General features: G+C 35.4%; 3 protein-coding genes across 3 annotated transcripts in view; all 3 read left to right on the top strand.

The window, feature by feature from the left end:
• The first annotated feature begins 388 nt into the window (after positions 1-388).
• Positions 389-3116, top strand: tlr4bb (toll-like receptor 4b, duplicate b). Its single transcript, XM_065297558.2, has 2 exons — positions 389-564; positions 905-3116. Exons 1-2 carry the CDS (start codon positions 401-403, stop codon positions 3114-3116), a joined length of 2376 nt encoding a protein of 791 aa, XP_065153630.1. The 5' UTR covers positions 389-400.
• A 240-nt stretch (positions 3117-3356) lies between these two features.
• Positions 3357-9752, top strand: ftr14l (finTRIM family, member 14-like). The gene is made up of 6 exons (XM_065297150.2): positions 3357-3969; positions 4272-4367; positions 4743-4976; positions 5063-5222; positions 5919-5978; positions 7939-9752. Exons 1-6 carry the CDS (start codon positions 3553-3555, stop codon positions 8463-8465), a joined length of 1494 nt encoding a protein of 497 aa, XP_065153222.1. The 5' UTR covers positions 3357-3552; the 3' UTR covers positions 8466-9752.
• Positions 9753-11570: 1818 nt separating this feature from the next.
• LOC135787285 (transmembrane protein 150A) overlaps positions 11571-19183 on the top strand; it is a 33814-nt gene continuing 26201 nt past the window's right edge. Inside the window, exons 1-3 of the mRNA XM_065297149.2 lie at positions 11571-11866; positions 11999-12166; positions 16931-16978. Coding sequence (XP_065153221.1) covers positions 12102-12166; positions 16931-16978 — 113 coding nt within the window. The 5' untranslated portion in view covers positions 11571-11866; positions 11999-12101. The remainder of the gene's footprint in view (positions 11867-11998; positions 12167-16930; positions 16979-19183) is intronic.

Below are 19183 nucleotides of genomic sequence, written 5' to 3'. Positions count from 1 at the left end.
GTGTGTGTGTGTGGGGGGGGGGGGGGGTGTTCAGAGGTAAAATTTTTGTTTTTGGCAGAGTTCATCAGCTAAAATTTGCATTCCCGGGGCTAAATATCACATTATTGTGGTCGCTTCAACCCCGCGTGTTAAAGTAGCCTAATTCCACAGAAAAATGATGGACTTGGCAACCCTGCTCCCAGTAAAAGCCTTTGTACCTTTATTTCTGAGAGTGCAGTAATTTTAAAATATATATTTTTTATAATTTTTACTTTATATATTTTTTAGCTTCATTAACTTATTCCAAGTCCTCTGGACAGACGGTGCTGTCTCACAACATAAGCACTTGAAATTCAATGGCATAAAACCAAGTCAAACCAGGAATGGGATTTTTAAAATGTTTTTGGTCTATTTTTAGATCATGAAGAATAAGTCCTATTCATGTGCTGGGAGAAATCTGACCCATATTCCTGCCAGTCTTCCCTTCACTGTGATCAATCTGGATTTCAGTTTTAATTTCTTAAACTCTTTAACTAAGTGTGTATTTCCTTTATTGTACAATCTGCAAGTCTTGGATCTAACAAGGTAATCAATACTCTGATAAACAATCACTATTTCACTATGCTTTTAACACTTCTTGAAATATTGCAATATTTTAAAGCTATCTCATGGCAATTTGTACGTATTTTATGAGGTGGCTAATTTATATAAATTTGTACCACCACATTCGTACACATTCGTATGATTTGCCTTTGCCCCTGTGACGTTGGGGTTAGGGATGAGGTTTCGTTATTGTTTTTTATGATAACAGTACGTTTTTGCACAACTAACTTCGTATTAATTTATGCGATTTAGCCAACTCGTAAAATATGTATGAATTCTTTTGAGATCAGGCTGAATATTTTATCATCTTTTGGCCCTTCAGATGTCACATCCATTATATTGAAGACGATGCTTTCTACAATGTGAAGAATTTGACAGCTTTGATTCTCACTGGGAACCCTGTTACACAATATGGACTTGATTGCTTTAATATCTTACATAATCTACAGCGACTGATTCTTGTGGATGTCGGTCTCACTTCCCTACAGTTTCATATGAACAATCTGACCAAACTACAAGAACTTAAAGTTGGGACAAATAACCTTCAGTCCATGACTCTCCCTCCATATATGAGCAGTTTTACAGACTTCAGTATATATGATCTACATGCTAATAATATATCCATCATAAAATCTGATCAAACCATTGTACTGCGAGAGATTGGCAGAAACATGACATTAATACTCTGTAGGAATCCTTTATTATACATTGAACCAGGAGCTTTCAAAGACATTTATTTAAGAGAGCTGGACATACGATCTGCATTTGTTTCATTGACTGCACGGCAGGGATGTCTGAAAGCTCTTCATGGCCTCATTGTTGATAAGCTCTTCATTGGAAACTACCGAATGGAGAAGACAGTTAAGGTTACTGATGCAGATTATCTTAATGGTCTTTGCTCAATTCAATTCAATGAAATATATTTTGTCCAGAAAGATTTCTCTGTTTCTAAAATGCATGTCTTCCGCTGTATGGTTAATGCAACAAGAATCACAATAAAAAAAGGATATATCAGTAGCATGGAAAATCTCCCATTTCCCCATCTTAAGGAACTTTATTTAGGGCCGACTGGTTTATCTGCCATACCAATTATTTCACATATACATAGCTTAGAAAAACTGGTGGTGAAAAATACCAAACCAATGATATTTTACGGGCTGTCTGATTTGCCTCTTCTACAATATGTAGATCTGAGTGGCAACCTGATGAATTTAAAAGACTGCTGTTCCCAATTTTTTCAAAGGTCACCAAATATTAGATACATGAATTTTAGTCGCAACTCAGAGATAGGAATGGCCGATAGACCATTTTTTGGACTTGACTTGCTTGAAGTGCTTGACTTCCACCACACAAGACTCGCCATAGTTTACCAATCGGACGTTTTACAAGGTCTCCGAAATTTACGGTATCTGGATATTTCCTACACCAGTGTTACTTTCACAAACTACATGAACTTTAATGACCTGAGGAATCTTACCGTGCTCAAAATGAATGGAAACAGTTTCAAAGATGACACGTTAATCAATATGTTACGAAATCTAATCAGTTTGGAAGTTCTCGACATCTCGCATTGTGGCATTGAAAACATTTCTAGGACATCTTTGAAAGGCATGCAGAGATTACGTCATTTATATTTAGGTCAAAACAAGTTGATGGCTTTGGATTTTCTTGTTCAGCAAGACTTGAAACAACTCACGTCGGTTTATGCGGATAAAAACAGCATTACTAGTATCTCACTTGATGTTCTCCAGACGTTGCCCACAAACCTTTCAGTGTTTGATTTGTCCTCTAACCCCATCGACTGCTCCTGTTCGCAGATGGATTTTCTTTTGTGGGTCATGGAAAACAGGGAAATTCTTAAACAATCAGATAAGATTTTCTGCAAATCCTCTTCATCGAGCTTTGATGTTAGGGCAATTGACTTCAACATTAAGAACTGTGGGTTTAAGGCATGGCTCACAATTGGTTTTGCTATGTGTTTTCTCACTGTCCTTTCTGTTTTATCAGTCCTAGTTTATAGGTTTCAGTTTTATCTGAAATACTCATGTGCACTACTAAGAGGTTACAGGTCTGCCAGACAACAAGAATTTGCCTATGATGCATTTGTGATTTTTTCAAGCTATGATGAAATGTGGGTCATAAATGAACTGATGGAAAATCTTGAAAACGGCGTTCCACCTATTCAGCTTTGCCTTCACATGCGGGACTTTGAAGCCGGAAAATCCATCGCCTCCAATATTATCGATGAAGGAATAATGGGTAGCCGTAAAGTCATTGTGGTTGTGTCTCAACACTTCATTAACAGTGATTGGTGTCGATTTGAGTTTGAAATAGCTCAGTCCTGGTTTGTGATGGAACGCAATGCCAACATCATCATCATCATTCTGGAAGATGTGGAGGAGAGGAAGACTAAGAAAGTGTTTGGTCTTCATAAACATCTGAAGAAGAACACATACCTGAAGTGGAGTAGAGACCCGCTGAGTAAAATGAGATTCTGGATTCGACTCCGGAAAGCGATTATTGCCACAAAATAATAACTAAATAAATATATATTTTTCATCAAATATTTGGGTGTTATACTGCTCAAACGTATACAATGTTATGTGTTTGCTGTTATGTTAATTTAATCTTATCATATAAATAAAGTATGTGTGATACAAATTCCTCTCTGATTCCTTTCTTTGCCCTCATTCAATGTTGGTAATACAGTATTTATTTCTTACTTCTTAGTTTACCATAAACAAAAGGTTTTTCCTAAATATTTCTGTACCAAAATGCATTTTTGTCTTCTTTGTTTTGTCATCAGCTGTCACACCTCTAAAGTGTAAGAGGTGTCACCCCTAACCTGGTAAACTGGTTTATCACAAATGGTTCTCATTCTTCTATATAATGAATGTGTCACAAGTTTCATTGAAACTAGATTTTGCACAAAGAGTCTGTGTTTGAGTTTTCCAGCAAAAGAGTATCAGCATGTCTCGGAGCAGCACAGGAGGCCAAAGCCGATACAGCACTTCAGAGAAACCCAGAAGATCGGGAACCTATGGCAGATACAGCAGTCCCAGACCCGGTAGCCAGAACAGCAGCGGAAATGCAGTGCTGTGTGATTTTTGTCTGGCGAAGAAGAACAAGGCAGAGAAGTCGTGCCTGACATGCTTAACTTCATTCTGTGGAACTCATCTTCAGGCACATTACGAGTATCCGGCTCTCATGAAACACAAGCTGGTAGCGGCGACGGGCCATCTTCGCGAGAAGATCTGTGCTGAACATGATAAACTTTTAGAGGTTTTCTGCCGTTCCGACCAAGCTTGTGTTTGCGTTTTGTGTATCATGGAGGAACACAAAAAACACGATATTGTTTCAGCTGCAGCCGAAAGGACAGAAAAGCAGGTGAGAGATGCCACTGCATGTGTTTACAATGCTTATCTCATGAAGAACTGTAAAATGTACTGAAAAATATATTAATAAATGCAGTTATATTTAGCTAACATCTTACATTTATGCATTTGGCAGACTTACAGTGCATTTAAGATACATTTCCTTGGGATCATACTCATGACCTTTGCACTGCTGATGCAATGCTCTGCTAGCTGAGCTACAGGAACACTGTTAGACAGTTACCAACCTCTTTTCAGAGTTTTCAAATAGGGAAATTAACATGTGTCACATCAACTGTACCGTCTTTTTAACAGAAAGAAGTTGGGGCTAAACTGATGTCTTCACAACAAAAAATTGAGGAAAAAGTAAAGAAATGGCAAGAACTCCGACAGGCAGTGGCATCCTTAAAAGTAAGGGGTTTGATAAACATTGCCTGGCACAATTCTGAGTTCCCATCTAATTTATTGCTTAACTGCTTATGTGTATGCATTCGTGTGAATTGTAATGCGTGTTTGTTTTCTATATATGTGACCCTGTCTGTGAAATCCAGGCTAAAGTCTCATAATCTAATAATGAGCATCAAAGTCACTCATTTCACACTTATTTCAAATTTTGTCATGGTCTTATTCAGTCAACATTAAAGATATCAAGGATAAAGTTTCACACAATGTTCTTTACATTACGAAAACAATAAACCACAAAAATGGCTAAGCTGGATCTTCACAGACTGGGTCACATCTTTATCATTATTTTAGTAAGCGTAAATGTGTATTTCTTCCCAATAGCATTCATCTCAGAGTGTGCTGGATGAAAATGAGCGGATTTTCGCTGAGCTGCTGCGAACTCTGGAGAGGCGATATATAGATGTAAAGGAAACGATTCAAGCCCGGGAAACACTTCTTGAGTCTCATGCAGAGAGACACATGGACAGACTTGAGGAGGAGATCACACTACTGAGAAAGAAACATAATGACCTGGAGCAGCTGTCCCACTCGGATGATCATATTCATTTTTTACAGGTTGAGATCAGTATGTGATTTAATAGTGTTAAATAGCGTTCATGCTTTTGCAACAGTTACACTAATGTCTGTTCATTATTCCCTAGAGCTGGCAAGCTCTCTCTGCTCCGTCTGGATATGAGGACTTGTCTAAGGTGACTTTAGCCCCACACCACAGTTTTGAGGATGCAAAGAAGGCCATCGATTCACTTAAAGTACAAGTAGAAGACATAAGCAAAGATGAATTGAACAAAATCTACTCCGCAGGTATTAAAACCTTTACATTTTAAACTAAGCCAAGCTAGCCATACTGATACTAAAACGTGACATGTAACACTGCAAATCACTGACTTGTCAGAGAGAATCGTGACTACCAACACCATTGCGAAATGCAAGATAAGAAATGCTGTCATTTGCGCTTTGTTGTATGAGTTCCCAATCTCTCTTGGATTTTTAGCGGGAAAAACATCAACATACCGATAATCAAGAATACTATTCCGTCAATATGCTGCATTGCTCATGCGTTGTGTGTTTGTTTGTGTCACGTTTGTGATGATGTCATGGCAGTAGAGGCAGCAAAACTATAATGATATGTCTTTAACCTCACCCACTTTGAAGTGGCACTAAACCGCATTGAAAATGCGAACTGTGCCAAAGGACCAATTCAAATGATGTTTTTGCACCGTTAAAGTAGCTCCAGATAAAGAGAAAATGCCCTTGTTTTTCATTGCTTTATTTGCATAAGTATTTGAATCGGCCACAGTATGAGACACAATCGCGCAACTCACTCACACTACACTTGTTTTTACTTTCAATTGGAAGTCGGCCATAATAAAGCGAGCGCAGCCATGCTGTGCCTAGTGTATCACGCTGTGGAAATGCACCATTAGATACAGGCTCTTACCTAGTACCCAGTTTAATATAATGAAAGCTTGTATGAATGTATTTGGTTTTTATTCACAGTTAAGGGGGTTCAAATTCTACAGACTGTGGAACCACTAAAAAGAGAGGAGTTCTTGGAATGTAAGTACTTCACCCACAAACAAAACATTATGAAATGCAAAACACACACACATACAAATGAAACCATGTCTTTAAATTGCATAACTATTTAAAATTGTATGCTACGTTTAAATGCATGAATGACAGTAGCATACGATTAAAATATTACATAGGGGAAAACCTAACGCTTTTTGGTTTTGCCTCAATCATTCAAAAAATATTTGAGTTTGATTAATTATATTTGTACACAAGCAACACACACATCTCTGCTACAAATGAACATTTGAAGTTTGTTTCTAGTACTTACTATTCTTGGACAATTACACCAAACATGACAAAAGTCCAAATGTTACAACTTAGCCCATAGGTGAGGTTTATTGTAACAGGCAGGGGGTAAGTTGTAACACTTGCTAAAAATTAAGTTTGCAGGCAAATATTTTAATACTATTTTGTCTATAAACTTTAAGTGGATATTGTTTATATATCTGTTTATAATAGACAGGTATCCACACTGTATTCTTCATCCAGCCCTTTTCTAACAATAGTTCAATTATAAATGGATACAAATGCCTAAATACGTGAGAAAAAGCAGCACAATTATGACAAAACACTTTTATATGTGACCCAGTCTGTAATAACCATACTACAGTTTCAAAATCAAATTCAGAGATAATGAGCATCAAAGTCTGATTTAAGCCATACATTTCATTATGATTTCAATCTTTGACGTGACCTTATTCAATCAATATTAAAGATATGAACAAAAATAAATTTAACACAATTTTTTATAAGACAGGCACATTTCTTTTTTGGTAGCCAGCAATCATTCGTGTATAGCCTATTTAAAACAACGGCAAGAATTACACTAACGTTAGTGGTTTTCATATCGTAAGTGCTGAGGGGTTAGTTGTAACACAGCGTTACAATTAACCCCACTGGGTCAAAATATTTTCAAGCCCACCAAAAAAGTTGCTAAGAGCTGCAGACATATTTCAAAACGATGCTATGTTTTAGTCAACAAGACACTGATTAATATCACATAGCATTAGATTTGGTATCTTACACACCCAACTTAGAAACCGAAAAAAATCATATGATGCAAAAAATTTACGTACATGCCACCAAAACACTCGTTCATCAATAACTCTCTGAATAAACATTATACATTTCCAAAAATTTGCGGGAGATTGTCTTTTGGCATCGTGAAAAAAATACTGGAAAACCAAAATGCTCAAAATTGTGCAACAATGTAAACAGTCCGTGTTACAACTAACCCCGAGTTAGTTTTTGCCCCGCGCACCGCTACAACATCAATTTTGTACGGTTTATTTATCTGTGCACAAATAGCGATAACAAGAAAAACGTTACAGACAGCAGCTTAAAGCAAAACTCCAGCCAAAGATCAAAATTACCCCACCATTTACTCACCCTCAAGGAATCCGGGATACATAAGTCCATCATCTTTCAGACAACACATTTGGAGTTATTTAAGTAAATGTCCTTGCTTTTTCAAAAAGTGAATTCATCCTTGCATCGATTACCCGCAGAATACCTTGTGGATTACCTCTGTAAAGGATGAATTCACTTTTTGGTGAAAAAAAGTTGTTTCCTGATCACTGTTTTCTACAATTATAAAGCTGGGAAGATCAAGGACAATTACTAAAATAACTCCAAATGTGCTTGTCTGAAAGATGATGGACATGTATCTCGGATGGCTTGAGGGTGAGTAAATCATGGGGTAATTGTCTAAATTATCCCTTTAAATTTAAGAATATAAATTGCAAAAAGGCTGCTGCGTTCACATATTAAATGTAAACTCTTAAAAATAGAGGTACTATAAAGAGTTCTTCGCAGTGACTTTTTAATACTAGTGCAAACTAATCCAATCTTTGCAGCCATCTTTTAACAATAATAGTGCATCTAAAGATGTCTTAATTAGTCATACTGTATAATCAATAAATGCAATATTTCCATCATTCAGATTCCTGCAAGCTGTCATTGGATGCCTCAACAGCTCACCCAAACCTGTCTCTGTCAGAGAAAAACACAGTGGTCAAGATGAATAATCAACCAATGTTGTATCCTGAGCACCCTGATCGCTTCAACTACTGGCAGCAAGTGCTGTGTAGAGAAGGTCTGGCTGGTGGTCGCTACTACTGGGAGGTGGGCTGGAGCGGCACCGAAATAGATATCGCTGCGACTTACAAGGGCATTCAGAGGAAAGGAAATGACAATGTTAGTAGCTTTGGGTGGAATGACAAGTCTTGGAGTTTGTACTGCTCTGAATCGAAGTTCTCCTTTGTGCACAACAGCAAAAGCACTACTTTATCTCATTCTGTCCCCAGATCCTCCAGGATAGGGGTGTATTTAGATTACGGGGCTGGAACGCTGGCATTTTATAATGTGTCAGAGAAAATGACACTTCTTCACACAGTTCATACTAAATTCACTGAGCCCATCTACCCTGGGTTTGGAATCTGGGGATATGGAACCACTGTGCGACTGTAAATATAGAGTAAATGACAAGTGTAATAGAGTCAGAATATCAAAAGTAGCCTTCACAGAGCAGTGGCTCTCAAACCTTTTGGCATGCAACCCCTTGTGTAGGGTGCATTCATTAATAATATAATTTATGACCTAAAACAATCTCAAACTTATAATTTGAATTTAACAAAACATATCAAATGATACAATAAAGTGCAGTTGGTTAGTCGCCATATTTTTCTGAAGTTTAATTACACAGAATTTCTGATAAATTAATGTATTTGATAAAATGTCACAAAACTGGAGCCCCCTGGCACCATATTACGCCCGAAGGGGGGGCATAGTTTGAGGACCACTGCTATATAGAGTGAATTAAGTCAGAACAGGAAGTCAGCATACAGAACATGCATAATCTGATTTAAGATATGTGATACACTCTTAGAACGAATGTGTTAAAAACAACACATTAGTGTTGATTCTGGGACAACACACTAAATGCGTTGGCCCAGAATCCACCCATCTCTGTGTTATTTTTAAAACAACACATTTTGTGTTACTTTTAACACATCTTGTGTTATATTTTAACACAAAATCAACACAAAATGACACATAATGTGTTAAAATTACACATAATGTGTTAAAATTTTAACGTACAAAGATGTGTAAATCCTTTCTAAGAGTGTACTACTCAGTTCCACCTGTTGTGAATCTGTATAAGCTCTTATTTGCGGTTAAATATATGTGACATAAAAGGGTATAAGAATTAAGTCTATTTATATAAAGACAGATCATTACATCTAATGACAAGTAAAAATGTGAAGTTACCTTTTACAGTAGATTTCTCTGTAAAGTGTTGCTAATTTTTGTATAATAGTCTTACAGAATACAACATTAGGAGGACACAATTTTATGTTCACAGTTAATTACGCTTTATTATTTTTACAATTTTAATTAAAATTTATGAAATAACTTGTGTTATATTTTATTTAAAGTCTTCAGTTTGTTGTGTTTGTATTTTTTTTGCTTTTAGTCCCTGGAAAAATGTGGAAAGCACATGCTAAATCTCACCACAAGATGGAGCAATTTAAAACCTTTTGAAGGTTAAATATTTATGAAACGTTTTTAGTCTGATAACTCATAAGGCTACTATTCAGACCAACTGAGGCAGATTAATGTTTTATGTTAAATTATTTTTACAATGTTTTTTGTATTTAGTTTTTGTATTTTAACCTATTTTTACTTTCATTTTCAATTGATTAAATAATTGACATGACTACATCAGCATATAACTACATAATTTAGAGGCTTAATAAAAATACTGATATTCAAAAATATTCAATCTTCATTTAGTCTGTTTTATTTGACCCCTCACACATTCTTCTCACTTCATGTGTATTTTTTCATCATTTGTCAGCACAGTATTATCAGCTGGTTGAGTCAGAACATCAAAAGAACAAAGACATTGTGAAAAAACAAACAAAACATAGATATTGATTAGACCTGCCTATACTCAATAATAACCACGATACAGACTCAGCGATAGCACAATTGTTTGTAAGGGTCTTTTCTTTAGATTTGTTGTGAGGAAATATTTACAGATTAAAAGTTTTTTATGGATTTGTTGAAGCTCATATTTTATGTGATTTATGACTATGATGTATTTGAATACTAATGGTATTTTCATTTTTGCTTTTAAGTCTAAACAGAGTGAACTAACAGTGCAAGGTGTAAAACCCCAGATCTACGAAGGTGTTGCCTTCAGTTAATCTTTAATAAATAAGTCAGGCTAATACATTAAATAAGTTTAAATCTATTCTGACATACGCTGTCAAGATAATAGTGAAGAGCTTTCATGCTTGTCTGATAAGAAGTGCTTATGAAATAAGATGAATCACTTTTAATATCAGCTAGGTTACAAGAGCAGTATCACATCTAATCGGCCCAGAATGTACAAAACATTAAAAGATTTGTTAAAAACATATTGTTCTTAATAAAGAGTGGGATATATTAACAAGAACAAAAGTATCTTTTTTAGACTTTAGATGTATACACAGTTTTTTAAAAAGTTAAGTACACTATTCATGAAAAAAGATCTGTCTTGCATTAATTTAACCCACCAGTTTAGTTATTTTATTTGTAACAACTTGTGTGTAAAGTTAAACTGAAAATGCACATGAATTTTAATAGTTTTTAGCATTCATTCATTGTGTCCCATTTTTGTTTTAATGACAGTATGGACTCAATGATCCGTGTTATCTCAGCATAGTTTGAGAATGCTCCAAAGACCATCTGGTGTTTAAGTGGAAGCAAATCTGACCTCTTGTATAAAGAGTTAACATGGTCAGTGAGTGACACAATTGATTAGTTGCCTTAAAACAGTGCATCATTTTAAGTCATAAATGCTTTTCTTAGTGATGTTAAATTTTTTAATTGATTTTCAGGTTTTAAATAAGCACATTAATAAATAAATGTCAGATGATTTTCTATGTGGTCTTAGATGTTTAAACACCACTGTACCTGGGTCAGTGACATGACATGCATATTTTTGTGTGCCTTTTCAAAATACATTTTCCCTGACCCTGACTCAGAAATATGCATTAAATCTATTTAAAAATTAATATTGTTTTTTCATTGACCTATCTATATACATGCAATTGTTTATATGCAATGTACTGCTATTACATATAATAATAAGGTTATAAGGTTAATAATAAGGTTTTAAGAATAAATGAATCAGCTTAGGTAAACTCACAATGTGCAATAGTATTTTTAGCATTTATTTTTAGCATCTTTGTTAAATTATAATTGTTCGTATTCATTGTACATTTACTAATGTTAACAGATGTTTTTGTAAATGTTGAAATTAACATGAACTAAGATTTAATAAATGCTGTAACAATCTAGTTCATGTTAGCTAACACATGTTACCTCATTATTTCAAGCAAGCACGTCACGATATACCGTATCTCAATGAAGTTTTTTAGGTAATCTCAGTTGATATTATATCTCTTATTAAGCTCACTCTTCTTACGTAACGTACAGTGCGTGATGTACAGTATAATGTCATACAGCTTGGATACTGTACTGTAGTGATGTGTGTCTGGAGGCGGAGCTGAGGAACAGCTGGACTGTTTTAAGTAGTTTGCATTCACTCTGACCGAGCGGGACACGAGATCACAAACCGAGACCTGATTTCTTCTTCACTGATCAAACCTGACTGGAAAACATCTAGGAAAACACACGGTAGCGGTTTGTTGGACGTTTAAGGAGTTACGGTGAATCGGTAGCGAATTTTGTGATTTGTTTTTGATCACTCCGCGCTCTCTCTCTGTGGATCTAACAAAGGTGAAGAGGACTGGTCTGGTGTATACTATCAAAGGGGGAAGGTGACACAGTGTCCACGGGCTCCCGAAAAATAAATATACGTAAGTTAGCTTTTAATAATATTCGGCCATTTTGCCTCGTTACTAAACCGTCAAAATTTAGCATGCACGTGCAATGCTTGAAAAGCGTTAATTTTCTTCTCGTTGTAAAATGTTGTCCATGTGTGTCCGCAGGTGTATGATGTGTAAAATGAGTATAAATGCAGATTGACGAGCGTAGGGACACAGGCTGGAGGTGGAGGTTTTCAGGAGTGCTTGTGACGATCAAGTGTTGGAGATGTCTCTGTGGATGATCTTACCCGTCAGTCTCCCAGTTCTCACCATCACTGGAATATGGGTCGTGTATGTCTCTTTATACAATTATGATAAAACACAGGGTTTTTTAAAAGTATTAAGTATTTACTATTTTTATTTTAATGCAATGATCCCTATCTTGGAGATTTGTCTCTCCATATTTGAATATTTTGGGACAAATTGTCAAATGTCAACGCTCCTCGAAGCATTTCATTTTTTAGTGTATTTTTTTATGACAAGTTTATTGTTTTTTTTACAAGGATTATATCAGCTTAAATGCAGTCTTGGTGCCATTATCATTATTAAATAATTTTTATGACTTGTAGTAAAAGTCTGGGAGATGATCCCAACGCAACATGAAGTGAAGCTTTCCCCCCTGTTCATCCAAGCAAGAAAAGGCTTGTTTTGAAAATGAATTATGAGCTACAAAGGCATCAAATTAGCATTTACCATAAGGAAAAAAAAAGATATTTTAGTCTTTCAAACAAATGATAGTCGTGTTCCTGAAACTACTCTTTGGGGAGTAGGCTATACATAAAACCACCACAAACTTGCCAGTATGACTCGTCTGAACTTGTCAAAAAACAATAGGGACTTGCTTATTAACACTTTCATAGTTAAGCCAGCACGTGGATGCTGTAAAAAGATCGATAAATTGGTTAGAAAAATATTTAAAGGTGCAGATCACCCAAAAGTTTTATATATTTTACTCACCCTCATGCCGTTGTATTTAAAGAACAGTATGTAGGATTGTGGCCAAAACTAGTACTGCAATCAGTCTAGTGACATATCAGGGCCATTTTATGATTTATTGATGTACATTTCTTACATACTGTTCCTTTAACTTATTTTCTTTAGTTGAACACCTAGTTTTACATTAACGTTTATGCATTTGGCACACGCTTCGAATCTTATATGTAGCGATTTATGCTTTCTCGGACTCGTCTCGGACTTGTTCCTTCAAAGACTCGGTCTTGACTCGGTCTCTGACCACATTGGGAGGTTTTCAGATTGAGTCCTCGAGACCAACGCATTTTTTTTATGTTCATATAAAAAAACACATAACAATAATAATAAAATGCAATGTTGATGGGCATTTGAAAATGACATCCCATGGTGCCATGCTAAGGTACTGCCATCAGAGCCGTTTATTTATCTCTAGAAAAATAGGCAGAAGATGATGCATGTGGTAGGGATTTTTTAATGATAGTAAAAGTATAGTCCATATTAAGACGTTAAGAAAACAATTCCCAATCTAGCTTAGTCTGCAAGCCTAACTGTTAATTATTAAGTGGTGTGATATTAAAACATGAATATGAAAACTGACATGTTTTATGGTCTTGGTCTCGACTCGACTCTATTTGAAAACCATCAGACTCGGTCTCAACCTTTAAAAGACTCGGTCTTGACTCGGCATAGGCGGTCTCGTCCCCATCACTACTCATTGGTTATCACGTTTCTCATGAAGAAGATATGGAATGACAGCTAGTCACTGACGAGACACACAAGAACCAATGAGGTTTGAAGTTATCAACGTGTCACCATATTTAAATTGAGAGTTTTTGTAAATGAGCTCAAAATATGAGTGGTTTTCTCATACACACTTCTAGTTTTGATGGTTAAAGATGAAATGTGGTGCTGAACTCAAGTCTTGTTCTTTTCCTTCCTTCCTGTCAAATGCCTACAGGCGCCCTGTTTCTATGGGCTGCTGCAGGTCTCCTTCCTCTGTTGTAGAGCTGAGAGTAATGAGTGAGGTGCTCATATAAACCCTGTTTAAGGAGAGGGTGACTTCTCATTGACTAATATGTCTGAGAGGTGAAGAGAATGATTGGTTTGTTATTTTCATGTCTCCTGTAGTGACAGTCTGGGAGATGATCCCAATACAACATTGACTGAAGTCATCCTGCTCCAGACTTTTCCTCCATTCTTTGCACAAGAAAGGGCTTGTTTTTGCAGCAGAAATGAAATCTATAATTACGAGCTTCAATAGCACAGAGTTAGCATTACCAAAAGAAAAAAAAAACTGTTCAAAGTACATCTGTAACTGAGAAAGATGTTTAGTTTGTTCTCACGCTGAATTGTTTCATAATGGAAGTTATCGGTTACACGTAGCCAGAAGCAGTGTTTGGGTAAATCACACTACACAGCCCCAAGTTACCCTATTGTGGAACATTTGTTTGCTGCTTTGAATTATTCAGCCTACGTTGTAAAAACTTTTCCGTCTAGGCAAGAGTATGTTTCCAAAGCAGTATCTTCATTGGATGTTATCGTGTTTTTTTTGTGTTCGGTCTGTTGTTTATGAATTAGAAGAACGTGGCTTACTCATGACACAGCCTTGCATGTTTCCACAATTATGTGCGGTTCCCTGTGGGGTTGAACGTACTGTTTACGCAAACAGCACTAATAATGTGCAAAACATAATTTTTAAAGGTTTAGGGCCCCAACAGTCGAAATGTCAGTGTCTTCAGTAGTTGTTAAAAAGTTATGAAAGAAGGATTTTGTCTGGTTTAACATGCTGGCATCTTCTTTAGTCAGATCAGGTCTGACCAGGCCTGATGCAAAATTGTAAAACTGTTGATTTTTTTGTAAATTATGTAGAAATATAATATATTTAAAAAAAATCTTATGACAATTGTCAATTTGTAACCATGAAGTGACAAATTTATATAAATTTGTATTGATTCTTACATTTTTTGTATGATCTGCTTTCGCCCCATTGATGTTGGATTTAGGGACACGCCTTCATTCCTAAACTTTGATTATTCAAATTTTTTTTAGACTCCGATCAAATGAATTTGTACGAATACAATAGTTACGTTTTTATGTGAGATTGGGTCGGATATTACTGATCTTATGGGAATTTGTACGTAGTATTAGGTTTGGCTAATTTGTATAAATTCGTACAAAGTGAATCATAGAAAGGCATATAATTATTATAAAAACAATAATAAAACCCCACCTAACCCCAACGTCACACAGACAAAAGCAAAACGTACAAAAATGTAAGAATGTGATCATACAAATTATTACGAATAAGCCACCTTGTAAAATACGTACAAATTGCAATGAGATGGTGTTGGACTTTCAAAGGAGGAGGGATTCTGTTTTGGTGGTATGTTTATGAAAACAGTTTTCCAACAGTACACAGCATTTTAGTGAGCTGAGCAAAATAAACGGTTTGAGCAGTAACAACATAAACAAACATAAACAAACGGCTAAACGCAACTTTCAGAAGACTTCCAAATAGAATGAAAAACAAGAGTCATTGTACAGTATATTATTTCTGATAACCAGGGAATGGTTCGTTAATTGCCTTAATTCATATATCATATCTAATGCATATTAACACACTGAGCTAACGTTATTGTGTAAAATGAATCTATACATTCATTGTTAGCTACAGGTCCTTGAATTCTTGCCTACCTGCCAAACCTCTCGGCACAGTTGTGATCCTCATCGTCTCCATTCGCCTTTAGCAAACCAAAACATTTGATTTTCTATGAGGTAATTGTTTTAAAGATCAGTTTAGACACACTAGCCAGACTGATAAATAAATACTAACTGGAAGTTCACTTGGGTTCATGCGCATAACTGCGACAATGTGCATGCATCCAATGAAACAGTCTATACTCTATAGCTTGATAATCAGTCTGTTTTTATTCTATCTTAAGTATCAGTCTGAAAGCGGTGTTACTCTGTGTCCAGACTGTGTTCTGTAAGGTCCTGTGATGGTTAAAGTGACCCGGTAACGGCCTGCGTTATTATTCACAGCACTAGCCAGGGCAGATGGTAGAATGTTTGTTTACCAAATGTAATTTCTCTGAGCGTTGTGCTAAGTGTAGAGCACGGCTCAGGTGGTCTGCATCTCTGTGTATGCAGACGTGCACAAGTTTACAAGAAATGACAGGAAAGCTAATTGCTGCTTAGCCCTTTGTTGACCTTGCGTGCTGTCAGATGCAGTTATACTAGACAGATGCAGATGTGTTTGCATGAGAGAAGGACGACAGGAGATGCCGTGGGTGTATTTACAATCCACTGACCGCCTAATAGTTTTTCCTTATCTTATTCCAGTTTGTAAGCAACTTGGAAGCGTTCTTCATACTTGGTAAAAGTTTGAAGCAGGAGACTAACGTTTACCTTGACTGTTATCTGATGCCCCACTGTTCATTGACTTTCTTTGAGGGTCAGTGTGACTGAACCGATAGGTCGTTGCATGAGCAAATAGTGACACATAATGCCAGCGTAAGCTAAAGATGTCCTGTCATATCGACTGTATTCCCAGAGCTGCCAGTTATTTGGTTTTATGTTGCAAGAAAGTCACATCAAAAGGACATGCACCTCTTATTAAATCAGGGAGGACACAGGCCACTGCGGTGTTTAGTTTCCACAGCTTATTTTAGACCTACTTTGATGTCACCCATAATAAAAACGCTATTTTACTACAAAAAAATTTCATTAAGCTTTACATGTATTTCAGCGCTTTAAACTTTAATGCATCTTAAGAGTGATCTCAGACCTTATTTGGTTTACATTGTTCATGAGGTCAGCTTGACTTTTTTGATTTGAAACCTTTATGTTTGAAAGAATAAAAGTTGCATACAGAGACACAGGCCCATTTTCAATGTTTTTTTAAGAAATGGTGTTAATTTTTGCTTGTACTTGTTTGTTTTAGATACTTGTGTTTATCGTTACATGTAACAGTACAGGATAAATAATTCATCAATCCTTTTAAAAAAGCAATGACAATGAAAACCTGAACAAATTTTTATGACATCATTTGACTAATATGTATCATCATTTCTGATCTTTCAGGTATGCCATGGCCTTGTACAATCAGCATGTATGTCCTGTGGAAAACTGGTAAGAATGCATATAGTTTTAAACTGTATTGTGTCTAGGGATGCATAACGATCAATCGTGATTAATCTATAGCAGAATAAACTTTTCTATTTACATCATATATGTGTGTGAACTGTGAATAATAATTATGCACATATAAATATGCACACATGCATGTAGAATTTTAAGAATGAATATATATATTTATATATTTAGTATTTATATATAATAAAGCAATAAGCCCCAAGAAGCAGTGGGTTACCAGTGCATTTATAACAGCTAAGGGGCGTTGTTAGGCATGACGCGAAGTCTTAAATCATATTTTCATTGTGTCTTTGCTGCGTCTATGTTGGTTGGAAACTGAGCTCTGTTTCAGTCACACTTGATTCTGAGGAACTACTTTGTTTTTGGAAGAGTAATATTTGTACTAATATAATAACAGCTTATTCGTGTTTTATTTTATAAAATCCCACTAACGTTATGCATATGAAGTTACCGTTTTATAAAAGCAATAACCCCCGCGAAGCAGTGGGGTTACAGTGCATTTTATAACAGCTAAGGGGTTTTAGGCACTCCTCTTCGCATTGTGCCTAACAACGCCCCTTAGCTGTTATAAAATGCACTGGTAACCCACTGCTTCTTGGGGCTTATTGCTTTATTCTGCTATAGATTAATTACATTAATCATTATGCATCCCTAATTGTGTCCTTTTAGAAAAAAAATGATTGTGCGTGTTTTATATGTTCACTGTTAATAATTAAATAATCAAATGTAAAAAATAATTAAATAATGTATTATATTAATTTAGATTTTTATTATCAATTATTACATTCTAATGACAATAGGAGTTCAAATTTATTTATGTACATTGGTGGTGGTGGAGAAGATTTCCCCTTTCATATGTAAAGCGCTTTGACTAACTCTAAATGTAACAAATTAATATTAATTATTATTAAATTTCTTTGCATTTTTTAATTTGATTTATTTGTTGGTCTACTATAAAAAAAGATTTGTTGGTTCAACTTAAAAAAAAATGTTACCGACAGTTACCTGTTTGCCTTGAAAATATAGTTGGCTCAAAAAAGTAAAAATAGTTGAATTAACTCAAAATTTTACTTACATTTTTAAGTTGAACCAACTTTTTTACAGTGTAACAGAAATGTATATTAGTACATTTGCACTAAATTTACTATAAAAATAAAAACTAATATATTTTTTAGGGCCGGGACTCGATTAAAAAAATTAATCTAATTAATTAGAGGCTTTGTAATTAATTAATCTAAATTAATCGCATTTTAATCACATATAAATATTTGACCTGAGAACATTAAGAAGTAATTTTTTTACATGGATTTTTAGTATACACTCTTAGAAATGATGTGTTAATTTTATACACATCATTGTGCGGTAAGCTTTTAACACATTATGTGTAATTTTAAGACATTATGTGTCATTTTGTGTTGATTTTGTGTTCAAGTATAAAACATGTTGTGTTAAAAGTAACACAAAATGTGTTGTTTCAATAATAACACAGAGATGGGTGGATTCCAGGATGACGCAGTTTGTTGTCCCAGAATCAACACTAATGTGTTGTTTTGACTGTCTGTGTTCCGGTACCTATTTGCGCGGATCCCCCACCTCACGTATAAAAACAACAAAACATAATATACTATATAGCCTATATTAAAATTAAAATATAAAAAATATATTATGCACATTTTTAAGTTGCACATCGTTTATAGTTTTCTTAAGTGGGATTCAGATGTGAAAAGCGCTGCGTAATGTAGCCTACGCGCTTTTAGTCTTACCATTGAAACTTAACAAAATTAAAAAATAAGAGGTGATATATAGCTTTAGCCTACATAAATGCTTGTTTCTTTAATGTTGCAAGATCCTCTTCAGGTTTTCTTGCTGTTATGTTTATAATAGTTCATTGTTCAGAGTTCATATTGATGATCTTATAGTCCATTTAAAAATGTTCTTACAAACTGACTCTATTCGTCAGAAAAACACCATTTAACTTTTTTCCTTTACCTGTCGTCGCTATTCTCTGTGCGTGTCCTCCGTCAAAGTAGCCTATTAAAATTAATATGAAGTTGATTTTTGAAAGTCTTAAGCACACCGCAAATCAAACGTGCTGCTATATGCTCTAAATGCGCGTGTAAATGTAATTTCTGGGGACTGCCAAGCTGATTTTTAAGTGATATAGGCTACTCATTGCATGTT

The sequence above is a fragment of the Paramisgurnus dabryanus genome, chromosome 20, assembly GCF_030506205.2.
Source record: "Paramisgurnus dabryanus chromosome 20, PD_genome_1.1, whole genome shotgun sequence".
NCBI lineage: Eukaryota > Metazoa > Chordata > Actinopteri > Cypriniformes > Cobitidae > Paramisgurnus > Paramisgurnus dabryanus.
The sequence above is the reverse complement of the archived record's forward strand: the minus strand, read 5'-3'. Positions and strand labels throughout refer to the sequence as shown.

Bases quoted from the DNA above. Each gene is read 5' to 3' on its own strand.
- tlr4bb (XM_065297558.2), top strand. From the start codon at position 401: ATGAAGAATAAGTCCTATTCATGTGCTGGGAGAAATCTGACCCATATT. The intron at 565-904 runs GTAATCAATACT...TTGGCCCTTCAG, and splicing joins CAAGTCTTGGATCTAACAAG to ATGTCACATCCATTATATTG.
- ftr14l (XM_065297150.2), top strand. From the start codon at position 3,553: ATGTCTCGGAGCAGCACAGGAGGCCAAAGCCGATACAGCACTTCAGAG. The intron at 4,977-5,062 runs GTTGAGATCAGT...ATTATTCCCTAG, and splicing joins ATCATATTCATTTTTTACAG to AGCTGGCAAGCTCTCTCTGC. The intron at 5,223-5,918 runs GTATTAAAACCT...TTTTATTCACAG, and splicing joins GAACAAAATCTACTCCGCAG to TTAAGGGGGTTCAAATTCTA.